Source organism: Phascolarctos cinereus, unplaced genomic scaffold (genome assembly GCF_003287225.1).
Source record: "Phascolarctos cinereus isolate Bilbo 61053 unplaced genomic scaffold, phaCin_HiC Scaffold_726;HRSCAF=1367, whole genome shotgun sequence".
Lineage (NCBI taxonomy): Eukaryota > Metazoa > Chordata > Mammalia > Diprotodontia > Phascolarctidae > Phascolarctos > Phascolarctos cinereus.
This window is the reverse complement of record NW_027556098.1, coordinates 174,040,503-174,063,493: the sequence shown is the minus strand read 5'-3', so window position 1 is coordinate 174,063,493 and position 22,991 is coordinate 174,040,503. Positions and strand designations below refer to the sequence as shown.

The 22,991-nt window shown below is 52.4% G+C and overlaps 1 protein-coding gene across 2 annotated transcripts in view; it reads left to right on the top strand.

Moving 5' to 3' along the window:
- Window positions 1-22,440, top strand: part of BCL9L (BCL9 like) — a 33,991-nt gene extending 11,551 nt beyond the window's left edge. Inside the window, exons 2-8 of one of the 2 annotated variants that reach the window (XM_078146883.1) lie at window positions 10,350-10,727; window positions 11,512-11,631; window positions 13,977-14,181; window positions 14,419-14,503; window positions 14,662-16,975; window positions 17,694-17,858; window positions 18,785-22,440. In XM_078146883.1, the coding sequence (XP_078003009.1) occupies window positions 10,427-10,727; window positions 11,512-11,631; window positions 13,977-14,181; window positions 14,419-14,503; window positions 14,662-16,975; window positions 17,694-17,858; window positions 18,785-19,893 (4,299 nt within the window). In that variant the 5' untranslated portion in view covers window positions 10,350-10,426 and the 3' untranslated portion in view covers window positions 19,894-22,440. Of the gene's footprint in view, window positions 1-10,349; window positions 10,728-11,511; window positions 11,632-13,976; window positions 14,182-14,418; window positions 14,504-14,661; window positions 16,976-17,591; window positions 17,859-18,784 lie in introns of both variants that reach the window. The other variant, XM_020984697.2, reaches the window with a different exon arrangement.
- Window positions 22,441-22,991: the final 551 nt, after the last annotated feature.

Sequence of the window (22,991 nt, the reverse complement as noted above, 5' to 3'; positions counted from 1 at the left end):
AGAGGCACGCTATATACCTCATCTCGGGCCTCCTCTAACCCTAAGGCACTACGGGGTGAGAATGAGAGTGGACACAGAGATCTGGCTTGGTGCCAGGGACTTGGCTTGCCTCCTACCAACCACTGCTCCCTGCTGGGCTGGTTATGCCCATCTGTGCCTGCCTCCCAAGGCTCTCTCACCGGGCAGGCTAGGACTATTTTTGGGAGTCGGCTGGGGCACTGGGGCTGGTTTCAGATGTTCCAATGTTAGCGGGAGAAAATGCGAACAGATGGCTACAGGGTTCATATCATCATCAACCCTGGAGCAGTTTATTTATAGGACCTCATTAACCCTTGAGGGGCTGGCTGGAGCCACCCTGAAATGTACAAGATTCCCTGGTTGGGGGAGGCCAGGTGTTTCCCCCTAGATGCCCTATACTGGCTCTTTCCTTCCACCTTTCCCACCAGAACTCCGTCAGGCCACATCTTTTCTCCAAGACTCAGTGAGACGTGGGGAAGGAGAAGGGGTGGAGCCCCCTCACCCATCCAGGCACTCCTGTCATCTGAATGGCCACCTTACTTCCAGGGGCAGAGGAGGCATGAAAAGAGCTACAAAGAACAATCTCTTGCCACCCAGAACTTTAAGATGGGAGAGGATCTGACAACCACCCAAATGGCAACCAGTGGCTTAGGGGCAGGGTAGTAGTAATTGGCCATGATAATAGCTAAGAAGTATAGGCAGTCATAACACATGGTGGAGAGTGTGAACCTTTGAGAAAGGATGTGTCGGACCTCCCCTTTACCCTCTGCAATGGATAGAGATTCAGTGGAATCAGCAAACTGTTCCTGGACTCAGGAGACCTGAGTTCCAATCCTGCCAGGTAGCTGTGTGACTCTGGGCAATTTACTAAATCTCTCGGAGCCTAGTTTCTTCACTGTGAGGTGGGACTCCTACCTGCAGTGTCTCACAGGGTTGTTGTGAGACCATGATTTACTTTAACCTTAAAATGCTACATGTTATTGCAAAAGACTTGGCATTTTTATTTTTATATGTGTGTGTGTGTGTGTCCATCCTCATTCATATGTTTGTGGGCAGCTGGGTAGCACAGTGGATAGAGTGCCAGGCCTGGAATCAGAAAGACCTGAATTCAAATCCAAGCTAAGACATTTACTGTCTGTGTGACCCTGGGGAAGTCACTTAACCTCTGTCTCAGTTTCCTTATCTCTAAAATAAGGATAATGGCCTCCTACATCCCAGGGTTGTTGTGAGGATCAAATAAGATAATAATTGTAAAGTGCTTAGCATAGTGCCTGCTACATAGTTAGTGCTATATAAATATTAGCTATCATCATTATATAAGCCATTCCTTTAGATGCATGTCACAGGTACCTCCTTACTGCCTAGGCGGTAGAACTGGGTAAGTTCTCCACATTTTAGTGCCTTGATTGGAGCCTAAGTATAAAGTCAGGAAAGGTGTTAGGTCCTAATGGGAATCTACCTGTCAGTGTGTCAGACCCCTATATTGTTTGAGCACCGGGCATCCTGAATCCTGTCACTGGAAGTCAGAAGAAACTGACTTCATATGTTACTGGCAGGGTCAGCCCAGATATTGGGTAGATGGGAGAGGAGGGGCTAGCCCAGAAAAGTATCAGCTAATGATGACTGGACGAAAGGCATGGGATCATAGCTCTAGAGCTGGAGGGGCCTTAATAGCTATCTATTCCAACCCTGACATTATCTAGATGAGGAACCTCAAGCCCAGAAAATTTAAGTGATTTGTCCAAGGTTACGCAGGTAGCAAGAGATGAGATAAGATTTGAAGTTAGGTTCTCTGACTTTGCGTTCTTTTCACTGTCTCTGTCATATAGGATGCCTACATTCTAGAGCTTGACGGTTTTGTGCTTTGTGAGTCATTTGATGTTATATTTTGGGGCTGGTAAAATCCTTTTGGAAATCCCAACATCTCTCTCAAGTGTACTAAGGGGAAGAAAGAGGGATATCCATGATTAGGTCTGGAGAATATGGGGGAATCCTTGGAGTCCAAGAACCACTGATAACAGCAGTGTATATGCAGAAGAAAGGGAGGTACAGAAGGGGTTAGAACTCAGCTTTGAGGAGCTGCCCAGTAAAGATGGCGTATGGTAGGAAGAAACGAAGAAAACCCTTATCTGCTAAGCCAAGGTATGGTTGCAAGAGATAGTCTTCTGGCTCATATATTTTTTTCCTATGAGATATTTCCCCTCTTGGGAATTTAGGAAGGGCAGGGAATGTGAGGTTGCTGAAGTGAGCCAAGTTGGGGGAGAGATGGGTATTAAGGTCAGTGGACCCTGAATCCCTAACTTGAGTTTTCCAGGATGTGACATTGCTGGATTTTCTATCCTCGTTGCAGAAGAGACCCAGGTCTGCACCGTGCTCAGCTCTCACTGTATCAGTCCATATGCCCCTCACCTTCTACAAGGGGTCATGGCAGTCTGGGTGCCAAAGTGTGTGAGGACATGCAGGCCCCTCTGGGAACCCTAGATGCCCTGAGTCTGGGATGTGGTAGGAGTGGTAGACCATTAGTGCTGGCAGGGTACACCTGCCTGCTGGGGGGCTTACCCATCTTGGGCAGTACCTGGGGAAAGAGCGGGTGTCGGGTGAGATTCCGGCCCGTGGCAGGCAGCCCGTGCCAGCGGTCTACCCGAACTCCTCTCCTCCCACAATGGCTCCATTGTTCCAAGCAGCCAAGCAGCTTGAAGGAGGCTCCTTGGCCATCCCCCCCATCCCAAAACCAGGGCAAGCTTAACCCTTTAGGGGCTAGGAACTGAGAAGGAGAGCCAAGGGGAACTGCCTCTACTCTTCCCTCCACTTACTTTTCTAGGAATCTGAGTTGATGGTGCTACCTATCCCCCCATCATCTCTGCATCCATACCAGAGGAAGCCACTTGGCCTTCCTCATTTGTCCTCTGAAGAGCAGGGCTGGGGTAGCCAGGTCATGCCTTCTGGCCTGTCTCTCTTTCCCCATTCCCCAGGACATTTCCTTCTGCTGTAGAACAGGGAGCTCCTATGAAGGGCTAGGGGCAGTTCTCACCTCCCTACCCCACCACTATCTTGGCAAAGGTGCCAAGGGCAGGAAGTGCCAGTGGGGCATTCTGGTGGGGGCCAGATATATTTGGGTGGTTGGGGCATTCATTCCAGCTACCACTGCCTGCCCTACTGGATCTTGAGCTCCCTTCCTTCCTGTGTAACCAGAGCTGGGCTGGGCCTAGCTCAGGATTTCGGTGGATTTAAAGGGACAGTGCCACTTCTGCTAGCCCCTTTCCCCACCCCGAGGCTGGAGGAAGTCCGTTCTCCTGTCCCGTCCTGTCATGTTCCCCCCCCCCCCCCCCCCCGCCCCGTGCTGCCCCCTCCACTCACACAAAGGTGGTGGGAAGGCTAGAACCTATGCATATAGTCGACTTGATCAAACCTCATTGGGGAGAAAGAGGAAGGGGCTCCTGGGCTCCCATGGTCTCCCTTAGCCCAGCCAGCCCCTCCCCCCAACCCTAGGCCCCCTGTCTCAGGTTGGGTTACCATCTCCTCCAGCTCCGAGTCCCAGAGCCTTTGGGCGGGTGGGGTGGGCGGGGGTGGGCTGTGGTTTCCTGTGTTGGTTGTTTGTGCCTGGCCCCAAGTGCCCGCTGTACCCGGCTCCCCCTGGGTTTCCTGCCTTGTCTTGTTTCCTTGTCCCGTCCTGTCCCCTTCCCCACCCCCACCCTTTCCCTTACCAAGCCCCAGGGGAGAGAGCTAGCAGGGATTTGGACAGCCGCTTTTGGGGGTCCTCGAGAAAAGGAGGAAGCCTTAGACCACATTGCTCTCCTACTGGGAAATCCCTGATGGCCCAGGGGGTATCCCTGGGCCCCCAGCTTTCTGGCTGTACTAAGCGTAGCTGGAGCCTAGCCGCGGGGGTGGGGAGGTGACTTCGAGGCAATCCCAAGTGTGCTCTAGGCCTTCTGAATGGTTGATGGATGTTGGTGGCTGGGGCAGCTGGGGAACTTCCCCTGACCACCTCTTCTCCAACCTCCTGGCTAAAAGTACCCCAGCTAGGGAGGAATTTCCATGTCCCAGCTGGGACCTCCAGCACAGCACAGCTTTGCACCTCATGGTCAAGAGCGCTGGGCCTTCCCATGGAAACAGTTCTCATTTGCATGGCTTCCTTTAGGTGTGAGAAGTGGGAGAAGGGGAAGGCCCCCAGAGCCTGGAAGTCCCCAGCAGAGGTTCCTGGGTCCCAGAACAGCAAGCCAGGCCCCCCAGCGGAGTTTCCTGCTGTGCCAGTTGAACTTTGACCTCCCCACCCCCGCCTGAGTCATCACCTGCTCAGGAAGAGGAAGTGACCTCCTGGTTTGGGGCTTTCATGGGACTGCTCGGCAGCCCAAGGGACTGAGCGAAGACCCAGGAATCCTGGCTGTCTTGGGGGTCTCTTGTGCCCAGCAGCCACTGCTTGCTGGGGCAGTGTCTCACTGGACTCTGTCAGTGGTGGCTGCTCCCCCTCCTCTTCAGGGTGACCTCTCCTCCCTGTCTCCTGTTTTAGCCCAGGGTACACCTGGGTTCTGTGTCTCGGGACCTGATTTCCTCCCTCTAATTAAAGAGCTTTTAACCTGAGCACCACAGACCTGTGACTGAATTTCAGGGGTTCTCTGAACTTAGACAGGAAAGAAATTACATCTTACTTTTCACTAACTTTTGCTTTGTTTGTAATTGTATGTATTTTATTTTGTGGTTTTAAAAGGAGTCCATAGATTTCACTTGACTACCAAAGGGCCTTTCCGTGCTGTGACCCCAAAAAGGTTAAAAATGTCTGCCCTGATTTATTTGGTTCATTCTTGAACAGGGCCTGTGAAGGAGGCTGAATATAATAAATACTAATGATAATAGCTAGCAAATATATAGTGCTTTAAGTCTGGCAAATCACTTTATATGTATTATCTCTTTTGAGCCTCACAACCCTCTGAGAAAGGTGCTGTCATCCCCATTTTACAGATGATGAAACTGAGGCTGAGAGGAGTTAAGTGACTTGCCCAGGGTCACACAGCTAGTGTGGTATTCCTTTTCAGTTCTTCCTGACTCCAAGTCCAGCACTCTGTTCACTACATTGAGCTGCCTAGAACATTTGGCTACATTCCCACAACTCATATCTATCCTTAGAAAAAAGTTGGGTAGTCAGTGAGGGATGGGGGAGGGGCACAGCAACTATATCCCGAAGTCATCTTGCCACCTAATAGGGCAAACGGTCCCGATAGTTTTCAGGGGATCACAAAACCAGAGCTGCAAGAGACTTTGGGCATTAATTCAAGTCCCTACCTTCAAGGGGAGACAGCATGCAAATGCACACACATACCAATCTATGTAAAGGATAAATAGAAAATCCTGAATGGAGGAAAGGCACTAGAATTAAGAAGGGTTGGGGAGGGCTTCCTGTGGAAGGTGGTATTTTAGTTGAGACTTAAAGGAAGCCAGGAGGTCAGTAGTTGGGGTGGAGGAGGGGAGAGCATTCTAGGGATGGGGGACAGCAGGAGAGAATGTCTGGAGCTGTTTATTATCTAATAACTCGATTCTAGTTTAACTTTCCTCACTTTTCCAATGAGAAAGCTGTGGACCGGAGAAAGGAGCTAGGTGAGTTGGCCAAATTTTGAACTCAGGTCTTTGGACTTCAAATTCCTTGATGTTTCCTTGGCATCACACTGTTGCCTTTAACCCTTTGACTAACAGGCTATGATGAGACTGCAGACACTGGGCTAGCTATAGCACATTGGGAGATCTCCCCCCTCCAATTCTCAAGAGTTTAGGGAAAGGTAGATAACCTCACTCTGTGTGTCTCGTCGTCTTTCTCTCCACCCCTCTGCCTTGTTCCTCTAGTGGGTTAGGAGTCTTTTCCTCTTGGAAGGTGACTCACACCTGCACCCGGTTTGTGTACACATATTGGCTCCCTTCCCCCCTGCTGAGGCAGTACTTCTCTTCCTAGGACATCAGATCCCTTCTCTTCTCCCCCCACCTATGGAAGAGGCTTCTGACCTCTTAGGCACTGGAGTTGGTCTTCCCACTTAGACAACTGGGCTCAGAACTTGAACCGTGGTGGTTGGGCTAGAGCTCCTCATCGCCTCATTGCTCACCCTAAGTGTTAGGGTTGGGGTGGGTGGGCCCTGGGAGCCCGAAGGGGAGGGGATGGGCTCCTGGAGAGGGCAAAGAAGGGAAGAGGAGGGGAGACAGAAAAGGTCTGACTCATCTGCTCTTGAATCAACTTGCCTGATGACCGGGTGGAGGTGAGGAGGAGGAGGAGGGTAGAGCTTGGGAAGAGGGGGCTGGGGCTTTGTCTGGAAGAGGACTCGGGAAGGGTTTGGAGAGCACACTTAGCTTCTCAGCTTCTCTGTGTGTTTTTATTCTTTTGGCTGACTGGGAACAGGGTGAGGGGAACAATTTCCCATTAGTTAGGTAGCCCTGTAGCTTGGAGATCCTAGTCACAGGGGCACCGAATGGCATTCTTCTGCAGAGGATGCGATGGTTAGCCAGGTACTAGTGTGGGGGAATGGATGTTGTCCAGTGGAGATGGCATGAATTCTAGCTGTTAATCTTACGTCCTCCTCGACCCCTTTCCCTATTTTTGAGGCCTGAGGTGGGGAGTAGTAGTGAAGAGAATCTGTCTGTGGGGGGGGGTCCTTTTGTTCCCCCACTCTAGGGGGAACAGAATAAAGTAGACACAGGGTGCTCTTTCTTGAAGACATCTTCAAGGAAGGCAGTGTGGTGCTGGATTTGGAGTCCAGAGACCTGGTTTCCTGGGAAGGTTTAGCGTCTGCCTTCAGGCATGGTAATATCGAGTCATTCTCCTAATCTGGGCTACAGTTTCCTCTTCTGTAAAATAGAGGGACTAGCATTCTCCAAGGTTCTCATAGAATGTGAGACCTGGAAGTGATAGCCTACGTTTGGTATCTGTGATCTGGATGATGGACGGTTTCAGATGAAATGCTGGTCGCACCTTTGAACCTAGCACACAGTAGGAGCTACTTAATAAGTAAATGTTGTTTGATTTGGTTTTGTTTTGTTTTGTTTTTAGGCAGTTGGGGTTAAGTGACTTGCCAAGGGTCACACAGCTAGTAAGTGTCAAGTGTTTGGTCTGAGGCTGGATTTGAACTCAGGTCCTCCTGACTTCAGGGCCGGTGCTCTACCCAATGCGCCACCTAGCTGCCCCTGTTTGATTTTTTTGAAGCTAGGATCATCTCCTCAAGCCTCAAGGCACCTGATTCTGCACTCTGGAGAGACTCCCCTAGAAAGCAGTGGAGCATGTTTTGGGGGTGTCTGTCTTGGAGGGGACGGACACTACATTTATGTGCTTTTTCCAAATGGAATAAAGTAGTGGCGATCTATGGTCTGGACCCAGCGTATTGAAGGAAGGGAGGGTCTTCCTCTGTTGCCTCCCATTAACCTGCTTGAAGGCCATTGAGGATACCTAGGTGGTCTCCTTTTTCCTGGGGCCTCAGAGTATCAGGGGAGAGAACCAGGGGCCTAAGGAATGACATATAGGATGTGAGAAGAAGCATCTGGACTTGTGTGTCTGTCTGTTACCACATTTTTGTGACTGTGTGTATCTTTGTGGGCTTGGGTTGAAGTTCCCATCTGTCTCCCCTCTGTTTCTCTATATGTATTCATATCTGTCCCTGAACCATTGACTCTTCTGTCAGTGGCCTTCTATCCCCTGGCCGTTTGTGTTGGTGGAGCTCTGTCTGTCCCTGGGCTGGCTTTGTTTCTGTTCCCATGAGTGCCTCTGTGTTTGTCTGGATCTGGTAGTCTCTTGACGCTGTGTGTGGGTCTGTCTCTGGAGTACTCTCTCTCTCTCTCTCTCTCTCTCTCTCTCTCTCTCTCTCTCTCTCTCTCTGTGTCTCTCAGTGTCAGTATGTGTCTCTGTGTCTGTGTGTGTATGCACACGTGCCTGCGGCCTGAGAAATTATACTGCAGTCATGCCAGTCTCTCTATACAGCAGTAGCTCAGCTCTTGGTTCTAGCCCTGCTGGATGAGGGGGGGTTAAGGGGGCGGGGGGAGGGGAGGGGACGGGAGGCTCCTGCATTCTTGCGGTTGGGGAAGAATCTGAGCCAACATTACTGGTCTCCAGAGGAGCCCAGCTGCAGCCCCGGGGCCCCGCCAGGCCAAGACTCTCTGTGCCGGCACAGGCCTGCTGGGGATGGGCTAGGACTGGGACTGGGCCTTGGGCTTGGGGTGGGGTGGGGTGGGATTTATTTGCCCTCAGCCCCATCACTAAAGGGCATGTAGCAAGGTTCAGCAGAGCAAGCCCTTGATAGCAGGAAACATGACGGATCATTGGATCGCAGATTTAGAGCTGAAAGAGACGATCTAGGCCAACCTCATTTTACAGACAGGAAACTGGCCTGGAGGGGCTAAGTCATTTATCTAAGGTCATGTAGCAATATTCAAACTCAGGTCCACGGACCACAAACCCTGTGCTCTTTCCATTCAACCTGTTGCCTTCATTGCCTGTGGTGTTAACTTCTCAAGGGAATTTTTTTTTAGACTATAAACTCCCTGAAGACAGGGACTTCCACTCCATGGGGATTGGTGGCATATGGTGGGGGCTGAGGGGCTGAGGAGGCTTTTAATTGTAAATAGTGATGAATATGGCCCTAATTAAGACCACCACCATCCCTTCCTCCAACTTTCCTGCCCTTTGGTTCCTCTCTACCTAGTTCCTATAACCCTAGGAGCTTCTGGCTTATTGGAGTCACCTATCAGCCCCCTCTCAAATTTATAGGAGGTTTCCTTTTTGTTAGCTCCATAGATCATCAGGTCTCCAGGCCGCTGGGCATAGGGTACAGACGTTTGAAACTCTATCAGGTTGTAGGAGCTTATTCAGAGCCTGTGAAGGGGAACCTCAGCTAACAGGAATAATATATATATGTGTGTGGGTACCTTAAGAGAGGGACAGATGTATAACCCAGATTGGGAAGGGCGAAGAGAAGATAGTCCTGAGTTATGAAAGGGTTGAAAAATGTCAGCATCTTGAAAATTGAAGGACCCCTGGGTTACCTGCAGGATATGTTGGGGGTGGGGAGACCTTAGAAAGAGGCATCCTCTTGCATTAACCCAAAGGACTCAGGGAAGAGGGTGACTCTGATCAGATAATGTCCTTGTCTTATGGGCACTTGGTGCTGGCTGTCTCCTGTGGGGCCTCCCCTACCCCCCAATCCTCCTGCTTTGCCCTCTTCTGAAGACCTCCAGCTCTGTAGCACCGGCTGAGAAAAGACTGCCCTCCCCATCTGCCATGTGCCAGACAGTGCTTGTGCGGTCTAGCTGAGGGGCATATTGCTAGCGGGTGGGCACCTGCCTCCTCCCCCTCCCCAGGAGAGGCAGGCAGACAGGGCCAGGCGGCGGCGGGCAGAAGCAGTGGCGGCTATAGCCGCCAGCAGCAGCAGCAGCAGCAGCAGGACAGCAGAGCTGAAATAAATCTGAGCTGGTGTGGAATGAGGGGGGATAAATATCCTCTCCCCGTGATGTGATCTTTCCAGCGGCTATTAATAGGTCTCCGGGGAGAGGGATGGGGAGGGGGGGGAGGCTGGTGGGGGAGTGGGGCTGGGCTTAAAGGGCCCACAGCCCTGTCTGCAGGAATCCTTGGCTCATGGCTCCGATGCTCTTGCTTTGGGAAGCTGGCTGTCCATACCACCACTGCCCCTCCCCTGCCTTCTGATTGCCTGCCTGTCTGTGGGTCTGCCTGTTTCCCACTGGGGAACTGGGATGGTGGACCTCTGCCCTCTAGGTCATTTCCTCCTTTTTCCTAAGGGAGACCTCCATAAACAGTGATCCCAGATCTTCTTGTCCCCCTTCATCATTCTCCACCCTTTGGCTGGGAAGGGGATGGGATGGTTGGGGGAAACCGGGAATGAGTGAGGGATCGAGAAGGGAGATGGCAGGTTTGAGGGAGAAAGGGAAATGGTCCAGGAAGAGGGGATGCCAACATAAGGACCTGAGTTTGAATTCCCTTTCAAGGTTGGTTGTAGACCTTCTTATCGATGTATGAAGGATTTAGGGGAATGAAGAAGGGGTTGCCATAGAAACCAGCAAGTCCAGGGGGCTGGTGAATTGGAGACTTGAGGTGGGTACCTGGTTGGGGATATGGTTCCCCTTCACACTTGAGATCCTTTGCTGATCTCAACCCAGAGGGGGGTACCCCTCAGTCTAACGGGTCACTGGAGTAAATCAGGGCGGTAGATTAGCTTGTTCTGTCTCTAGACATTTTGTTTTCTTGATGGAAACAAGAAACTATACAATTGAGTTGGCCCGAGGGCTACTTGGGCTCTGAGGATAAGCCAATTCCCCACAAGATTAATAATCCCTTCTTTCTTTCATTCTCTTAGGCACCTCCACCTCAGGACAGGAGCCCCCTGGGATCCTGCCACCATCCCTCCAAGGCCCTCTAGCCCCAGCCAAGCCAATGCACCCAGAAAATAAACTGACCAATCATGGCAAGACGGGGAATGGTGGGGCTCAGTCACAGCACCAGAATGTGAGCCAAGGGCCCACTTGTAACCTGGGCTCCAAGGGTGTGGGGGCAGGGAATCATGGGGCCAAGGCCAATCAGATCTCCCCCAGCAACTCCAGTCTGAAGAACCCCCAGGCACCTGTTCCTCCCTTTGGCTCACTCAAGGGGAAGGTGAAGAGGGAGAGGAGTGTGTCAGTGGACTCAGGGGAGCAGCGGGAAGCTGGGACCCCATCCCTGGACCCCGAGGCCAAAGGTACCTATAGTGTCCTAATCTGCAAGATCTTCTCTATCCTTTCCTATTGCCCTCAGCCACCAACATCCCATACTGTGAGAATCGGGCATTTTCCCTTTTGGCTCTGGTTTGGGGGCTAGGGGTGGAAGTGGGCAGGGGCTAGGAACTGAGTTTTGTGGCATAGGGAGAGTATCTCCATCTAGGCAGTACCAGTCACCAAAAGGGCACGTTGTGGGTGATGGAATCTCAGACAAAGGGGTCTCTAGTCCTGTCTTTTCTTTCTCACAACACCCTGAGGAGAGGATAGGGGAAGTGTATTTAGGTGGGACGTAGGGGTAGGAGAGAATACCTCTAGGATAAAGTGTGAAATCCAGGTAGGTCCTGGCTCCCAGGCTTTCCAGTGTCCTGAACTGGTGGAAGCCATTTGGGGAAGGCACAGGGGCCTGGATGAGTAGCTGTTCCCCCCTCCCCCTTCTCCCCCCCCCCCAGTCCTAATTGGAAACAGTTGTGGTCAGGATTATTCTATGCTTGGTATTGGGTGGGGGGGAGGGGCGCTGGGCGGCTTTAGCTTTGGAGCAAAATCAGAAACAAATGGTAGTATGTTGGGGGCCAGTGGCATGGGGGCGGAGTGGGAGACTGGCACAGTTCCCACAACAGTCTGGGCAGTGCCAACAAACTTGAGGAGAGAAGAAGGGAACAGAGATTGGGAGTGAACTGGGTGAATGCCCAGGACTTTAGAAACAGACACTAACATCTCTCCCTTCCTTCCACACACTGCTGCTGCCCTTCTGCCTTCCCGGGACAGAGGTGGCACCAAGGAGTAAGCGTCGCTGTGTGCTGGAGAGGAAGCAGCCATACAGTGGGGACGAATGGTGTTCAGGGCCTGACAGCGATGATGACGACAAACCCATTGGGGCCACCCATAGTGAGTTCCCATTTGGGCAAGGTTGGAAATCTCCAGATAGATAGAAGGAAGGGTTCCTTAGCCTTTGCCCTGTGTGTGTGTCTGGGGGAAGGGGGGGGAGGAAGGGTGCTTTGGGGAAAAGAGACCCCCAATCTCCTCCCACAAGATGAAGTCTCATCTTTAGCCAAGGTATGTGAAGTCTTGGAGCTGGGCAAAGTAGGTGATAGGGCAGCTGTACCTAGAACCCTTTAGTGTCAGACCCAGGGATCCCCAGAATCGACCCTCCCTTTCTACATTCTCCCATTCTGGCTTTCAAGGTACCCTAAGGGGCAAATCTTCCCCCCTACCCCCACCTCTTCCAGTGAAGACCCTATGTTATCTCTAATGAAGGCGGCTCAGAGGAACTGCATGCCAGGTCCCTCTCCTACTGCTGCCCCAACACACTGGTCATCATCCTGCCCTTCCCTGGTCCTCAGTTTTCTTCTTTCTAAAGGGAATTGGGGGTGATGAGTCACCCTTATCCCTGGAAAGCCCAAGGAGCCACCTTGAATCCTTGGCCTGTGCTGCCACCTGCTGGTTTTGTCGGGAAGGGCAGTGCTGGCTCACGCTTGAGATAGGACAGACTGGTTCAGTTGGTTAGAAGCTTTGCTAAGTAGCTGTAGTCAGGGGTTCAGACCTGGTGTGGACTATTTTGTTCCACTGTGTTCCTGGGCACCATTACTTTCTTCTAACCACCTCAGAAATGGGTCACAGAAATCACAAGGGACACTTGGAGTTTGTGTGACCAGACCAGTACAAAATTATTTTTCTTTGTTACTATATAGTGTCTATTGTATATAATCAGCATTTAATAAATGCCTGATGATTTATTGGTTGATTGATCATTTAGTCTGCATTGAGTGCATGGATGAGACAGATTCCTTCAAGTCAAGGACCTTACAGAGTAGTTAGGGAGAAAAGATTCTCACATATAAAGATGACCAGTATTGGCTCCACACTAGACAGTAAGCTCTGTGATGTCTGTCTATGATCAGGTTTTATCCAAACTTGGAGTCTCTGGCAACACCCAGCAGAGCAGGCATTTCAACAAATTTTTGCCATACTGTGAGCTAGAAGGCTAGACTACCTCTGTGTGTGTTATATGGTGTCAAACACAAATAGAAACATCTTTTTTTTCTTCTTTTTTTGGTAAGGCGATCGGAGTTAAGTGACTTGCCCAGGGTCACACTAAGTGTTATGTATCTGAGGTCGGATTTGAGCTCAGGTCCTCCTGAATCCAGGGCTGGTGCTTTATTCACTGCACCACCTAGCTGCCCCCATAAATTTCAAATTTCTTCAATGCAGGTGCCATGTTTTTATTTATCTCTGTACCTCCTCCAGTATTTAGCTTAGCCCATTACATGTCATACATTCAGGAAATGTCTGTTGGTTTATATGCTGTTGTTGTGCGCCGCTGTTAGGAGGTGATAGACTTTGAGGAGTTTTTCTGCTCTTGGGGTGGTTTGGTGCCAAGCCATCCATACTGTCACATTCACCCCCTTCTACAACCCTTGTGATCAGCTTATTTGTGAAGTGACTAAATTAGATTAAGAGAGTTATGGAGCAGAAATTTTCTCTTTGCTGGCCTATATTGAAGTAGAAACTGTGATCCTGACCACATTAGCATTGTTTGAACACAGATCTCCCTCCAATTTTTTCAGTCCATGTCATGGCTATGAAAGTCTAATAATACCTTACATCCTGCAGAGCTATTAAGTTGCTTCATCCTTACTGTATTCCTAGAAGGCATAGAGTAGGTATTATTTTCCCTGTTGTATCGAAGAGAAAAACCAAGGTATATAGAATTCAAATGACTTCCTCGAGATCATGTAGCAAATCACAGAGAGGCACTGGACCTAGAACTTCATGTTCTTGAGTTCTAGACCAAGGCTCTGCCTACTCTCCCTCACCCTCCTCCTTCTCCCTTCCCCTCTTCTCGCTCAGGGATTTACTAGTCCAGCCATCTGTGGCTTGATTGATTAAAGTACAGTATATGTACATAAATACACACATGCTGAAGCCACCATCCCTTTTCTCTCTACCACGGTTACCACTTATCGAAAATCGGCCAAGAGAAAGCAAATGAAATAGCGAACAACATTATAAATGCGTGGGGTATTTGTGGCCAGATGTCACTATGAACTCGTTAGGAAGAGGTGTCTTAACCACTTGTGATAGGTCCAGACTGGTTTTGATTAGTAAGCAGTGATCCTCTCCCAGCTCCAGAGCCTCCCTTAGTACCCATTATCCCCCTTCAGTGAAGCTGGGCTGGGGCAGAGGTCATCAGCCTGCTCACCTCTTTCTCTCCTCCTCCTCTCCCATTGCAGATTGTAATGTAGCAGACCCAGCCATGGCCACCACACAGCTAGGCCCAGGTGCAGCCCCACCACCACCTCTCAATGAGAGCAGTGCCCCTGGACCTCCCCATGGTCCTCCGGCTGGCCTTCGGCCAGAGGGCCCTGGTGGTCTGGGAGGCCCAGGAAAGCCAACTGCTCAGTTTGTCTATGTCTTCACCACCCACCTTGCAAACACGTAAGTGCTGCTGGGGGAGAATGCGTCTGTTCTGTCCAGCCCCTGCTCTGAGATTTCACCTGGGAGCATATACATCCAGATGCCTTAGCAAATTGCTTTGGGGACCGGGGTTAGCATGGACAACGTGGGGAAGTCAGCTTGGGGAGGGCAGGGTGTCTTCCTTCTACATACAGTTACCCCTCATCACCCTTCTCTTTTGCCATTTCTCTTCTCTTCTCCCCCACTCCGTGACCTCAGGGCAGCTGAGGCAGTGTTGCAAGGCCGAGTTGACTCCATTCTGGCCTACCACCAGCAAAATGTACCCCGTGCCAAGCTCGACCAGGTGAGGATTTTTAAGGCCTAGAGATGGGCCCAATCTAGAACTTTTCCTAGGAGGTGGGCGTGAGGGTATGGGACCAGGGGAAAGCCTGATGCTGTCTGAGAGGGGGGGTCCTTTGCCTACTGCCTTCTACCTCATACTTTGCTTTTGCTGTCCCATAGGCTGCAAAGGTGCCACCTACGTCGGAACCACTTCCCTTGAGCACAGCCTCAGCAGGCACCCCACAGTCCCAGCCACCCCCCTTACCACCACCTCCACCACCCTCTGGCAGTGCCCCCCCAGCTCTGCCTGCCTCCCTGCCTCCGGAGGGGCCGCCTGAGGACACACACAGGGATCTAACACCCAATTCTGTGGGTGCCACCAGTAGCAACGCAACGGGGGGAACCCACCCCAACACCCCAACAGCTGCCACTGCCACAAACCCCCTTGCTCCAGGGGGGGACCCTGGCGGTGCCCCTGGAGGTCCCACCTTGCTAGGGGAGGGCACTCCCACAGGCAATGGGCAACGAGCCCTGACTGGCTCTGAGGGCCTGTCAAAGGAACAGCTGGAACACCGGGAGCGCTCGTTACAGACGCTACGTGACATCGAGCGGCTGTTGCTTCGAAGTGGGGAGACTGAGCCTTTCCTCAAGGGCCCGCCGGGGGCCACTGGTGAGGGGGGGCCACCAGCACCAGCTCCTCCGGCACCCCAGCAACCCCAAGTACCCCCGCCCGGAGGACTGAAGAAATATGAGGAACCGCTACAGTCTATGATTTCCCAGACGCAGAGCCTAGGAGGCCCTGGGCTGGAGCATGGAGTCCCAGGTCCCCACCCAGGCGGCGACATGGGGCAGCAGGTGAACATCATGCTGCAGCGGCTGAGCCAGGACAGTCTGACGCCCGAACAGGCGGCCTGGCGCAAGCTGCAGGAAGAATATTATGAGGAGAAGCGGCGGAAAGAGGAGCAAATGGGCCTCCATGGGGGACGACCCCTGCAGGAGATGATGCTGTCCCAGGGCATGGGGGGTGTGATGGTCCGGGGCCCTCCACCGCCTTACCATAGTAAACCTGGGGACCAGTGGCCTCCAGGCCTGGGGGCCCAGCTTCGGGGACCCATGGACGTCCAGGACCCAATGCAGCTCCGAGGAGGGCACCCGTTTCCTGGACCTCGTTTCCCTGGCAACCAGATGCAACGGGTATCCGGGTTTGGAGGTATGCAAAGCGTGCCTATGGATGTGCCGATGAACGCCATGCAGAGGCCTGTGAGGCCGGGCATGGGCTGGACAGAAGACTTGCCCCCAATGGGGGGGCCGGGCAACTTTGTGCAGGGTGCAGTGCCCTATCCCGGCGGGCAGAGCGAGGCAGAGAGATTCATGACCCCAAGGGCACGCGAGGAGCTGCTGCGGCACCAGTTACTAGAGAAGCGGACTATGGGTATGCAGCGCCCGCTGGGGATGGCAGGCAACTCCGTGGGACAGGGCATGGAGATGGAGCGTATGATTCAGGCCCACCGACAGATGGAACCGGCCATGTTCCCTGGGCAGATGACCGGCGGGGAGGGTCTGGCAGGTGCCCCCATGAGCATGGAGTTTGGGGGCAGTCGGGGTCTCCTGAGCCCACCGATGGGGCAGTCTGGCCTAAGGGATGTGGATGCCCCCATGGGGCCTGGCAACTTGAACATGAATATGAACGTCAACATGAACATGAACATGAATCTCAATGTGCAGATGACTCCTCAGCAGCAGATGCTGATGTCCCAGAAGATGCGGGGCCCTGCAGACATGATGGGCCCTCAAGGCTTGGCTCCTGAGGAGCTGGCCCGTGTCCGGGCCCAGAATGGTAGTGGCATGATGGGGGCACCCCAGAAGATGCTTATACCCTCTCAGTTCCCCAACCAGGGCCAACAAGGCTTCTCTGGTGGGCAAGGACCCTACCCTGCCATGCCTCAGGACATGGGTAGTGCCCCAGACATGTTCAGCCCTGATCAGGGCTCAATGCCTGTGGGCAACCTGGGTACCACGAGGCTCAGTCACATGCCCCTTCCCCCAGCACCCAACCCTCCCCCTCCTGCACCCATGCACCCAGCCCCAGCTAGAGGGCTGGGCCGGCGGCCCTCAGACCTCACCATCAGTATTAACCAGATGGGCTCACCGGGCATGGGTCACCTGAAATCACCTACGCTTAGTCAGGTGCACTCGCCGTTGGTCACGTCACCTTCTGCCAACCTCAAGTCACCCCAGACACCCTCTCAGATGGTGCCTCTGCCTTCTGCGAACCCCCCAGGACCCCTCAAATCTCCCCAGGTCCTCAGCTCTTCCCTCAGCGTCCGTTCACCTACTGGCTCACCCAGCCGGCTCAAGTCTCCCTCCATGGCGGTGCCCTCCCCAGGCTGGGTGCCCTCACCCAAGACAGCCATGCCGAGTCCAGGAGTCAGCCAGAACAAGCAGCCGCCTCTCAACTTGAACTCTTCCAGTACCATGAGCAGCGTGGAGCAAGGTGGGCTGTCATCAGGGCTCAGATAGAGGGAGGCATGACTTGTTACTCACATGGGTCTGGAGACTTGTCTAAGGTGGCTATCCCAGAAGCACCAGACAGGAGGAGATTCCAAAGGGGAAGGTAGATTTGCTTCAGTCAGAAATGTATAGCAGGATCATAGGACCTAAAGCTGGAAGAACTGTCAGTGAGCAGTCATTACACACATGAGGAAATTGAGGCCAGAGAATTTAAAAGGTTTGTCCAAAGTCATACATAGGTAGCAAATGGCAAAACCAATATTCAAGTCCTGACTCCAAATCCAGTGGCCTTTTTACTGCCTTGTTAATTTCCCAGTGGCTGTAGGTAGGAAGGATGTGCACCTTAATCTCCCAATTGTTGAAGGGAGACATTAGTATTATCCTGGCCCTTTCAGAATTTCTAGATAACACCTTGGGATCTGTCTTAGAAAAGCAAATGGGTGTCTGTGGGGTAAGGTTGTTGAGTGTGTGAAGACGTCAAGTAAGTAGGTATAGTAGCAGCGGTCAGGTTGGTACTATGGGATGAGGGGAAATGATCCCTGCTCCATCTCTGGGATGCCTTGCAGAGGTATCATCTCTTTCTCTCCTCTCTCCTGTAGGTGCCCTCCCTCCCAGCGGCCCTCGGAGCAGTTCCTCAGCCCCACCTGCCAATCCCCCCGGAGGCATCATGAACCCCAGCCTGCCTTTTACTTCCTCCCCAGATCCCACCCCCTCCCAGAACCCTCTGTCGCTGATGATGTCTCAGATGTCCAAATATGCCATGCCCAGCTCCACCCCCCTATACCACAATGCCATCAAGACCATTGCCACCTCGGATGACGAGCTCCTGCCTGATAGGCCTATGCTTCCACCAGGGACCATGCCAGGTGGGAAACCAACATTCCTGAACACTTGGCCTTTCAGCTCTGGCCCCCTGAGGCAGAATAGGAGGGAAGGAATTCTGGCTGCCCACAACCATAGATGGAGTTAATGGACTAGGAGAGGCTAATACCCCCTACTCCATGGGGTACAGATGAGCTATGAATTATGGCAATGCTGGCAAGAACTATGTCAGAAACAGTGATAACCATTAATAATCCTAAAAATTCACATAGGGCTTTTTTCCCCAAGGGCACAGATAGACATAGATATCTATCTATCTATATGTATATATGATTACATATATGCATACATATATATATATATGTAAATTGTTGTTGATGAGTCATTTCAGTCACATCCAACTCTTCACGACCCCATTTAGGGTTTTCTTGGCAAAGATACTGGAGTGGTTTGCCATTTCCTTCTCCAGTTCATTTTACAAATGAGGAACTGAGGCAAACAGAGTTAAGTGACTTGCCCAAGGTCACACAGCTAATAAGTGTCTGAGGCTGGATTTGAACTCAGGTCATCCTGACTCCAGGGCCAGCACTCTATCCACCTAGCTGCCCAAAATATAAAATGAAGTAACACATTATATATACTTATGCATGCATATTGCATTTGAACCTTTGAAGAGCTCTGAGAACCAGGGAGAGACAGGGCTGTTTCTTCTCACTATTGCAGACAGCATACTTGAGGTCCATAGAGGCTACCTAGAGTCTTACTTGCTGCTATCCCAGGGGTGCTCATGTGGGGAGAATAAGAATCAGAACCCTAAAAGCCAAGCACATTGATCCTGAGGGAGGTGGTCCATGGGTGCTCAGTCTCATTGAGGACAAGGGAAGACATGGCAGATGAAGGCTGGAAGGGTTGGCTGCTTCCCTCTCCTGACACAGAAGGCATGTATGACCCCTCTGTCCTCTCCTTTCAGGGATCAACACCAACCAGGTCAACCAGTTGCACCTGAACTCGGCAGCTGCCCAGAGCCCCATGGGCATGAACCTGCCTGGCCAGCAGCCCCTGTCTCATGAGCCCCCGCCTACCATGCTGCCCTCACCCAACCCGATGGGCTCCAACATTCCGCTGCACCCCAATGCACAGGGGCCTGGTGGCCCCCCTCCGAACTCCATGATGATGCCCCCTGGTGCCCCAGACTCCCTGAACCCTCCATGCGGCCCCATGCCCAACGCATCCCAAATGATGTCCTCTAACCAGCTGGTGTTCCCCCCGCGGCTTCAGCAGCCCCATGGCGCCGTGCCCCCTGGGGGAGGTGGGGGTGGGGGTCCCGGCATGCAGCAGCATTATCCACCCGGGATGCCTCTGCCCCCCGAGGACCTGCCCAGTCAACCCTCAGGTCCCATGCCGCCCCAGCAGCATCTGATGGGAAAGGGGCTGGCAGGGCGAATGGGTGAGCCGTACCCTCCAGGAGTACTGCCTGGTGTGGCATCTGTGCTGAATGACCCTGAGCTGAGTGAGGTGATCCGACCCACCCCAACAGGCATTCCCGAGTTCGACCTGTCCCGGATTATCCCCTCGGAGAAACCCAGCAGCACCCTGCAATACTTCCCCAAAAGTGAGAACCAGCCTCCCAAAACTCAGCCCCCCAACCTCCACCTCATGAACCTGCAGAACATGATGGCTGAGCAGACCCCTTCCCGGCCCCCCAACATCCCAGGTCAGCAGGGTGTCCAGAGGGGTCTCAACATGTCCATGTGCCATCCCGGACAGATGCCCTTATTGGGCAGGACAGGCGTGCCCCCACAGCAAGGCATGATGCCCCATGGCCTCCATCAGGGGGTCATGTCCCCCCCTCAAGGCCTCATGGCCCAGCAGAATTTCATGCTGATGAAACAGAGGGGTGTAGCAGGGGAGGTATACAGTCAACCTCCCCATATGCTCTCTCCCCAAGGCTCCCTAATGGGCCCCCCACCCCAGCAGAACCTTATGGTGTCTCACCCCCTGCGGCAACGCAGTGTGTCTCTGGACAGCCAGATGGGCTACCTCCCTGGTCCTGGCAACATGGCCAACCTGCCCTTCTAACCAGCTTGGGACTAGGGAGGTGGGGCATGTGGGTACAGTAGGTGGGCAGGCTCTGGGCTGAAAAAAGTTTGCAAACTTTAAAAAAAAACTCATCCCCTACAACTTTTGAATGGCCTCTGTATCATGGGGTGGGGGGGGTGGGGGCCTTGTGTGTTGGAGTGGCATCTGTGGAAACCAGATAATGCTGTTGGCTTGGGGTGGGGGGGGGAATGGTTCGTTTTGGTTTGGGTTTTTACACGGTTTCAGCCCCCAGGACTCCCTGTCTTCCTCCCCTCTTCTCCCTATTCCAGTTTCTTGGCAGTTTATTGGTCTCACTTGCCTCCCCCCTCGTTGGTTACTCGGCATCAGTGAATTAAGGTGATTGTTGATCCCAGACTGTGCCGGGAGGAGGGTGAGAGCTGACACGGTCTGCCTTCTTCCTTTTCTGCTTTGGTCTCTGTCTTTCTGACTTGCCGCCTATAGGTCTCTGTGTCTCTCAAGCCTCTTGGTTTTCCTCTCTTGCTGCTGCCCCCCTCCCCTTTTACTCCTGTCTTCCTTTCCCACCACTGCCTCAGATTCCCTAGTGGTGTAGCTGATGCCTCTCTTTTCTCCCTCCACCCCTTCGCTTCCCCCATGCAGACAGGTGGGTGGATGTCATTGGCCATCATTGCTGTAAATAAGGCCTGCGCTTTGTGCCGGTGTGTGCGTGTGCTGTATTTCTGTATTTTAATAGATGACTCGGGGAAAAAAAGGAAAAAAGAAATCCCCCCTTCTCTAACCTGTGTTCTCCCTCACAACCCCCCTCCCCAGCCCTCACCCCTCAAGAAAACCCAACCCTCTGACATCTCTCACAGGGACATGCAAACACCCACACTCACCATTTGCAGAAAGGTCTCTAGTGCAAGGTCATACCCCCCAAGAGCATAGTGGCCCATAACCTCCTCCAGGCAGGCTTCCATCCTGGTGGTACCCAGCAGGCTGGATTAGGATTCTGGGAGTCCTGAAACCTGACTGTACTGCTGAGACATTCAGGGGCCACATGTATTGAATGTGTGTGTCTTCCTTGTGTCTCCCTTGATACCCAATGTCAGGCCCTTGCTTTCCCCAAGTTGCATATCTGGGGTGTCTGCCCCCACTACCTCTCCTCCTCCTACATCTTAACCCAAACTTAAAAGCTTCTCCAGAATGGAGATGCCAGAGTAGGGACCTTGTGCAGGGGCTTCCCATTCAGTCCCTCCTAAGTTCCTTTTAGGATCATGGAAGATTTTTCTCCCCCCATCCTGTTGGCTTGGGACCCTTGAGTCCCCTCCCCTCCCCCCAATTATGGAACAGGTTGTCATAGTGCCAGCAATAACTGCCCCTGCTGGAGCTGACCTTGTTACTTAAGACCATGGGACTGTGCCACACACCAGTGTCCTCCTGAAGCCACCACCCACTTCCTGTTACCAAAGAGGGAAGGAAAAGAGGGGAAGTTTCTGAGTCAGTACCCTACCCCCACCTCGGGGACTGTCTGAGGAGGAAAAGCCTCGGGGGTCCCTTCCGGGCATTGAGTTCATTGGCCCTTAGCCTTCCTGTACCCCAACCCTCTTCAAATCCCCACTTCTCCCTTCTCTACCCCCTTTTCTTCTAAGTGACCTCTCCCCATCCTCCGAAGCAGGGCAAAGCTCTTGGGAGGTTGGGGGGACAGGCACAGTGAATCAAAAGCCATAGACAGTTGTGTGTTTGCTCTCCCATTTGCCCTAAAAAAGGAATCTTTTTTTTTTCCTTTCCTGTCTTCAGGGAAGGCCTTTTGTTCTGAGGGCCAATTCCAGAAGGAGAGGTGTCTTTTTCCCTTGGGATACATGTCCCTCTCTCTGCCAGCTTTCCTGTCCCGTTAGGGATAGGGCCCCAGGTCAGTAGCCATGATACAAAGGGATATGGCCTCTTCCACCCCACCCCCCATCCCTGGCATTTGGTGCTGTCCACCTGGCCCATTGTCAGCCTAATCAAGTTCTTTCTTCCCATCCTTCCCCCAAAACAGCTCCTAGGGGGTCTAGGACAGAGTTCTCTTGTTTCTGAACACCACCTTCATTCACATCAGACTCTTCCTCATCCTCCCACTCCCACCAGGCACTTTGCCCATCCTGGGTCTTGCTTACCGTATCTTCTTTTTCACCCCAGCATTACCAACATCTTGTCTCTTCCCAGGCCCTGGGGATTCTTAATGTTCCCTGAACCCATGGGGAGTGGAGCTACACCTGACCCCTTTCCCACTGCCCACAACAGGCATTTTTCCACCTCTCCACACCCTCCACCATCACTGAAGTCAACCCGCCAGCCTCTATCCCCCCCTCATCCCCAATTCATGGCCATACCCCCGCCCCCAGCCATTTTGTATCATTATATAAATATATATATATATATATATATATATAAATATAAATATATAAATACAATATGTGAAGACATCTTCTTGGTTTTTATTTTGAAACAATTTTTAGGCTTGTTTCGGGGGTCTCTGTGCTGCCTGTACTGTATTGACCTGTTTTATAGGTGCCTTTTTATTAAAAAGAAAAACTTCAAAAATCAGCCTCTTTCCTTGTGCCTTTGTGTCTGACGGGTCTGTTCTCTGCCCTGCTGTTTGGGCTAGGAAGGATGGCTTGAGACCTCATGTTTTGTCAGGTAAGAAGCACTGGGCTTTTCTGCCCCATCAGTCAGGTCCTGAAGGGGTAGCTTTTTATTGGGTCTTGGTTATTATGAGGTAGAAGGTGTTGATCCAGGGTTGTCCAACAGATCTGAGCTCGCCAGCCCCCATCTCCAAGGCTGAAGGGGTGTGGGGCCTGGTGCAGGACCGTGAGGTGGTTGGTCAAGCTGGGCCCCTCTAAGTGAGAAGCAGCTTCCTCTGGTTCCATCTGAGCAGGTCCTTCAGAGAAGAGTGGACTGTTGCTTCCTTAGGGGTTTGGGGACTTCCCTCCCAGAGTTTGGTGCTGGGGCCCCATCCTGTCCCTTCCCCCACCTCACTTCCCTTACCAGAGGTACACTTGGTCCTGGGAGGCTGGGGCATTATGTGCCCCCATTCTCCATTTGAAGTTTGAATCTCCCTTCTAGGTACCAGTGAGTCTGGGCATGGTCCTTTGAGG